At 53.5% G+C, this 6,902-nt stretch overlaps 1 protein-coding gene across 9 annotated transcripts in view; it reads right to left on the bottom strand.

Annotated features, from left to right (window-relative positions):
• Positions 1–977: 977 nt before the first annotated feature.
• LOC137378417 (uncharacterized) overlaps positions 978–6,902 on the bottom strand; it is a 576,275-nt gene continuing 570,350 nt past the window's right edge. For all 9 annotated transcript variants that reach the window (XM_068048741.1, XM_068048743.1, XM_068048738.1 and 6 more), the window contains exons 4-5: positions 5,027–5,179; positions 978–1,456 (exon numbers count right to left, since the gene is read on the bottom strand). In XM_068048741.1, the coding sequence (XP_067904842.1) occupies positions 1,287–1,456; positions 5,027–5,179 (323 nt within the window). In that variant the 3' untranslated portion in view covers positions 978–1,286. The remainder of the gene's footprint in view (positions 1,457–5,026; positions 5,180–6,902) is intronic.

The following is a 6,902-nucleotide window of genomic DNA, read 5'->3' as shown; positions in this document are numbered from 1 at the left end:
AGGGTCGGTACTGAGGGTGCGCCGCACTGTTGGAGGGTCAGTACTGAGGGAGCGCCGCACTGTCGGAGGGTCGGTACTGAGGGAGCGCCGCACTGTCGGAGGGTCGGTACTGAGGGAGCGCCGCACTGTCGGAGGGTCGGTACTGAGGGAGCGCCACACTGCCAGAGGGTCAGTACTGAGGGAGCGCCGCACTGTCGGAGGGTCGGTACTGAGGGAGCGCCGCACTGTCGGAGGGTCGGTACTGAGGGAGCGCCGCACTGTCAGAGGGTCGGTACTGAGGGAGCGCCGCACTGTCGGAGGGTCGGTACTGAGGGAGCGCCGCACTGTCAGAGGGTCGGTACTGAGGGAGCGCCGCACTGTCGGAGGGTCGGTACTGGGGGAGCGCCGCACTGTCGGAGGGTCAGTGCTGAGGGAGCGCCGCACTGTCGGAGGGTCGGTACTGAGGGAGCGCCGCACTGTTGGAGGGCCAGCACTGAGGGAGGGGCTGTCTTTCCAGTGAGATGTTAACCTGAGGCCCCATCTGACCTCTCAGTTGGACAACTTGCATTTATGTAGCAGTTTAACGTAGAAAAACATATTAAAATGCTCACAAGAGTGTTAACAATACCAAGGCTCTGTGCTGTGTGTGCTGAGCATCTCCATAACTGGGGGCCCTGGACCAAACAAGGTGGAAATCAGCTCAAGGAACCTGTTCTCAATTACTGTCTGCTGTCCCCTACAGTGAGCATGTTACGCCTGGACACTGGGTGAGGTTGGGATTAGTACTGTTGGGAATTTAAACCCCCCTCACCCCCACCACCTCCCCATGGAAGACTGGACAAAGCAGGATAGTTACCGAGAGAAATGAAGGGAATGGGAGGCAACTGTTTCAATAATCCACCAAATCGAGATCTATCAGAAGTGATTTAGAGGAGGTGAGAAAAAGATCAAGAGTTCAAAAAGTTATCAGTGACTCGATTGTCTTTAAAAAAGTAGCACATTTAATCTGATTTAATTAACAAAAAGCATAAAGATTACAGAACACACCCACACACCCCACCCCGAACACATTCTCTCTCCCCGCACACACACACCCTGGTTGTGTGTTCAGGAATCAGTGCCTCTTGCTGGTCACTTGCTGTTGTGCAAGGTTTGCACTCATTGCTTTTCTCTCTTGTATCCTGCAATATCCCGATTCACTCGATGAGTTCTGATCCTCCGAGGCTTTGAAGAAATTTGCTGAAGGCATCTAAACCTCTAGTTTGTTCTGTGCAGTTTAAGGTTACTGACAAGGTACGATTGCTAGATTAGTGTAATAAAGGCAGCTCCGAGGCAGATAAAAGCTCATTTGCCAGTTCTGAATGTCTCAGGGCAAACAGCGTGACCCCTGACCTGTAGGCAGCAGGGATGATGACAAAGCCTGAGTCAGAAACTTCAGCGGGAGCGACGTCTTTGGGAACCATTTGACCAACCTGCCCTGAGGAGGGAATAAATATACATCACAGAGTCACTGCTTCATTTAGTGACAAGTTTATTAACACCACGTGGTCAATTCCCCTGAACCTTTCCTCCCACTTTTAACACTGCCCTCTGGACTCCTCCTCCACCTCCAAATCCAAATTATATTCTCAAAACTGTGCAACGCCTCATCTCTCTCAATCTTTTTGCAAACAAGATTTAAAATATGTCCCTTTGGTGTGGGTACACCCACAGTGCTGTGAGGAAGGGAGTTCCAGGATTTTGACCCAGTGACAGTGAAGGAACGGCGATATAGTTCCAAGTCAGGATGGTGTGTGACTTGGAGGGGAACTTGCAGGTGATGGTTTTCCCATGCATTTGCTGCCCTTGTCCTTCTAGGCGGTAGAGGTCACTGGTTTAGAAGGTGCTACCTAAGGAGCCTTGGTGAGTTACTGCAATACATCTTGTAGATGGTACACACTGTTGCCACTGTGTGTTGGTGTTAGAGGGAGTGCAGACTGAGCCCGGTGACAGGGACGATCAATGGGGCTGCTTGCTCCTTGCAGTGCTTTTGCTGTGTTGTTGCAGGCAAGTGGGGAGCATTCCCTCAGACTCCTGACTTGAGCCTTGGAGATGGTGGAGAGACTTTAAAGAGTCAGGAGGTGAGGGTACTGAGTGTCAGCCTTGCTGCTAAGGCTGTAACGGGTGTACAATAGAACATAGAACAGTACAGCACAGTACAGGCCCTTCAGCCCATGATGTTGTGCCGAACCTTTAACCTACTCTAGGATCAAACTACCTACATACCCTTCATACTACTATCATCCATGTACCTATCCAAGAGTCGCTTAAATGTCCCTAATGTATCTGCTTCTACTACCACCGCTGGCAGTGCATTCCACGCAACCACCACACTCTGTGTAAAGAACCTACCTCTGACATCTCCCCAAAACCTTCCTCCAATCACCTTAAAATTATGCCCCCTGGTGATAGCCCTTTCCACCCTGGGAAAAAGTCTCTGACTATCCACTCTCTCTATGCCTCTCATCATCTTGTACCTCTCTATCAAGTCACCTCTCATCCTTCTTCGCTCCAATGAGAAAAGCCCTAGCTCCCTCAATCTTTCTTCGTAGGACATGCCCTCCAGTCCAGGCAGCATCCTGGTAAATCTCCTCTGCACCCTCTCTAAAGCTTCCACATCCTTCCTATAATGAGGCAACCAGAACTGAACACAATATTCCAAGTGTGGTCGAACCAGGGCCTTATACAGCTGCAGCATAACCTCGCGGCTCTTAAACTCAATCCCCCTGCTAATGAAAGCCAACACACCATACGCCTTCTTAACAACCCTATCAACTTGGGTGGCAACTTTGAGCGATCTATGGACATGGACCCCAAGATCCCTCTGTTCCTCCACACTACCAAGAATCCTGTCTTTAAGCCTGTATTCCGCATTCAAATTCGACCTTCCAAAATGAATCACTTCACACTTTTCCAGGTTGAACTCCATCTGCCACTTCTCAGCCCAGCTCTGCATCCTGTCAATGTCCCGTTGCAACCTACAACAGCCTTCCACACTATCCACAACTCCAGCAACCTTCATGTCATCGGCAAACTTGCTAACCCAGCCTTCCACTTCCTCATCCAAGTCATTTTTAAAAATCACAAAGAGCAGAGGTCCCAGAACAGATCCTTGTAGAATACCACTGGTCACCGAGCTCCATGCTGAATACTTTCCATCTACTACCACCCTCTGACTTCTATGGGCTAGCCAATTTTGTATCCAGACAGCCAACTTTCCCTGAATCCCATGCCTCCTTACTTTCTGAATGAGCCTACCATGGGGAACCTTATCAAACGCCTTGCTAAAATCCATATCCACCACATCCACTGCTCTTCCTTCATCAATGTGTTTTATCACATCTTCAAAGAATTCAATAAGGCTTGTGAGGCATGACCTGCCCCTCACAAAGCCATGCTGACTGTCTCTAATTAAACCATGCTTTTCCAAATAATCATAAATCCTGTCTCTCAGAATCCTCTCCAATAATTTGCCCACTACCGACGTAAGACTGACTGGTCTATAATTCCCAGGGTTATCCCTATTCCCTTTCTTGAACAAGGGAACAACATTTGCCACCCTCCAATCATCCGGTACTACTCCAGTGGACAGTGAAGAAGCAAAGATCATCGCCAAAGGCGCAGCAATCTCTTCCCTCACTTCCCGTAATATCCTTGGGTATATCCCGTCTGGCCCCGGGGACTTATCTGTCCTCATATCATTCAAAATTTCCAACACATCCTCCCTCTTAACCTCAACCTGTTCGAGCATATCAGCCTGTTCCACGCAGTCCTCACAAATGACCAGGTCCCTCTCACTAGTGAATACTGAAGCAAAGTATTCATTTAGGACCTCCCCTACCTCCTCTGACTCCAGGCACAAGTTCCCTCCACTATCCCTGATTGGCCCTACCCTCACTCTGGCCATCCTCTTGTTCCTCACATAAGTGTAGAACGCCTTGGGATTTTCCTTAATCCTACCCGCCAAGACTTTTTCATGTCCCCTTCTAGCTCTCCTAAGCCCATTCTTCAGTTCCTTCCTGGCTACCTTGTAACCCTCTAGAGCCCTGTCTGATCCTTGCTTCCTCAACCTTAAGTAAGCTTCCTTCTTCCTCTTGACTAGCTGTTCCACATCTCTTGTCATCCAAGGTTCTTTCACCCTACCATCCCTTCCCTGCCTCATCGGGACAAACCTATCCAGCAGTCGCAGCAAGTGCTCCCTAAACAACCTCCACATTTCTGTCGTGCATTTCCCTGAGAACATCTGTTCCCAATTTATGCTCCCCAGTTCCTGCCTAATAGCATTGTAATTCCCCTCCCCCAATTAAATATTTTCCCATCCCGTCTGCTCCTGTCCCTCTCCATGACTATAGTAAAGGTCAGGGAGTTGTGATCACTATCACCGAAATGCTCTCCCACCGAGAGATCTGCCACCTGGCCTGGTTCTTTGCCAAGCACCAAATCCAACATAGCCTCCCCTCTAGTCGGCCTATCTACATATTGAGTCAGGAAACCTTCCTGGACACACCTGACAAAAACTGCTCCATCCAAACTATTTGCACTAAGGAGGTTCCAATCAATATTAGGGAAGTTGAAGTCACCCATGACAACAACTCTGTTACTTCTGCACCTTTCCAAAATCTGCCTCCCGATCTGTTCCTCCATGTCTCTGTTGCTATTGGGGGGTCTATAGAAAACTCCCAATAAAGTGACTGCTCCTTTCCTGTTTCTGACTTCCACCCATAATGACTCAGTGGACAAACCCTCCTCGACGACCTCCCTTTCTGCAGCTGTGATACTATCCCTGATTAACAATGCCACTCCCCCACCTCTTTTACCTCCCTCCCTATTCCTTTTGAAACACCTAAACCCCGGAACATCCAACATCCATTCCTGCCCCTGTGATATCCACGTCTCCGTAATAGGTTTGATATGCTGGGAGATTGAGTATGGCTTGTATTTTCTATTGCTTATGACCCCCTCAATCAGCAAGTAAGCGGAAAGCTCCAGTAAACCAAAATCCACTCACTCGCAACATCCACCTGCTCCCACAGGGAATGTTCCGGGAGCTGTGCGAGCACTGAGAAGTCAGTGCCCTCCGAGAGCCGAGTCAGGATATCTTGCTGCCGGACCAACAGGAGCGAGTCACTGCATAGGCGCCGCTCCACGAGGCTCCTTTTCTCTGCGGAGAGGGGAGATATCATTAGACTCGGGGTTAGCAATTCTTCTCCCCTCGTTCAGCTAAAGACCCACCATTCAAATCTAAAATTCAGTCCCAGGGAGCCAATAACACAGGAACCAAGTCAACAGCCAGCAAGAAATCCCTGGAATCACTTCCCCCAGTTCAGTCCCCACAATCCTCTCTCATACGACCCAGTCCAGAGTGGAGCCTGCAGAATACAAAGTGTGGATAACAGGATCGAAAGATACCAGACTCCACAGTTTGACTGCTTCCAAAAACTAACAATCACCCACTCCCTTAATTATTCAATTCCCTTCAACGCTGTTAGCAAAGCTCAGTACATAAGCACCCTCGAGTGAGAAGGTAGTGTGTGTTCAAGCCCCACTCCAGGGACTTGAGCATAAAATCTGACAGCGCAGCACTCTCTCAGGGCCCAGCCTACAAGTGGAGTACTGAGGGAGCGCCACGCTGTCGGAGGGCCAGCACTGAGTGAGCACCGCGCTGTCAGAGGGCCGGCACTGAGGGAGCGCCGCACTGTCAGAGGGCCAGCACTGAGGGAGCGCTGCACTGTCAGAGGGCCAGCACTGAGGGAGCGCCGCAATGTCGGAGGGCCGGCACTGAGGGAGCGCCGCGCTGTCGGAGGGCCAGCACTGAGGGAGCGCCGCGCTGTCAGAGGGCCGGCACTGAGTGAGCACCGCACTGTCAGAGGGCCGGCACTGAGGGAGCGCCACGCTGTCGGAGGGCCAGCACTGAGGGAGCGCCGCGCTGTCAGAGGGCCGGCACTGAGTGAGCACCGCACTGTCAGAGGGCCAGCACTGAGGGAGCGCCGCGCTGTCAGAGGGCCGGCACTGAGGGAGCGCCGCACTGTCAGAGGGCCGGCACTGAGGGAGCGCCGCGCTGTCAGAGGGCCGGCACTGAGGGAGCGCTGCACTGTCAGAGGGCCAGCACTGAGGGAGCGCCGCAATGTCGGAGGGCCGGCACTGAGGGAGCGCCGCACTGTCAGAGGGCCAGCACTGAGGGAGCGCTGCACCGTCAGAGGGCCAGCACTGAGGGAGCGCCGCAATGTCGGAGGGCCGGCACTGAGGGAGCGCCGCGCTGTCGGAGGGCCAGCACTGAGGGAGCGCCGCGCTGTCAGAGGGCCGGCACTGAGTGAGCACCGCACTGTCAGAGGGCCGGCACTGAGGGAGCGCCACGCTGTCGGAGGGCCAGCACTGAGGGAGCGCCGCGCTGTCAGAGGGCCGGCACTGAGTGAGCACCGCACTGTCAGAGGGCCAGCACTGAGGGAGCGCCGCGCTGTCAGAGGGCCGGCACTGAGGGAGCGCCGCACTGTCAGAGGGCCGGCACTGAGGGAGCGCCGCGCTGTCAGAGGGCCGGCACTGAGGGAGCGCCGCGCTGTCAGAGGGCCGGCACTGAGTGAGCACCGCACTGTCAGAGGGCCAGCACTGAGGGAGCGCCGGCACTGAGGGAGCGCCGCGCTGTCAGAGGGCCGGCACTGAGGGAGCGCCGCGCTGTCGGAGGGCCGGCACTGAGGGAGCGCCGCACTGTCAGAGGGCCAGCACTGAGGGAGCGCCGCACTGTCAGAGGGCCGGCACTGAGGGAGCGCCGCGCTGTCAGAGGGCCAGCACTGAGTGAGCACCGCGCTGTCAGAGGGCCGGCACTGAGGGAGCGCCGCACTGTCAGAGGGCCAGCACTGAGGGAGCGCCGCACTGTCAGAGGGCCGGCA

This window comes from Heterodontus francisci, chromosome 16 (genome assembly GCF_036365525.1).
Source record: "Heterodontus francisci isolate sHetFra1 chromosome 16, sHetFra1.hap1, whole genome shotgun sequence".
Lineage (NCBI taxonomy): Eukaryota > Metazoa > Chordata > Chondrichthyes > Heterodontiformes > Heterodontidae > Heterodontus > Heterodontus francisci.
The sequence above is the reverse complement of the archived record's forward strand: the minus strand, read 5'-3'. Positions and strand labels throughout refer to the sequence as shown.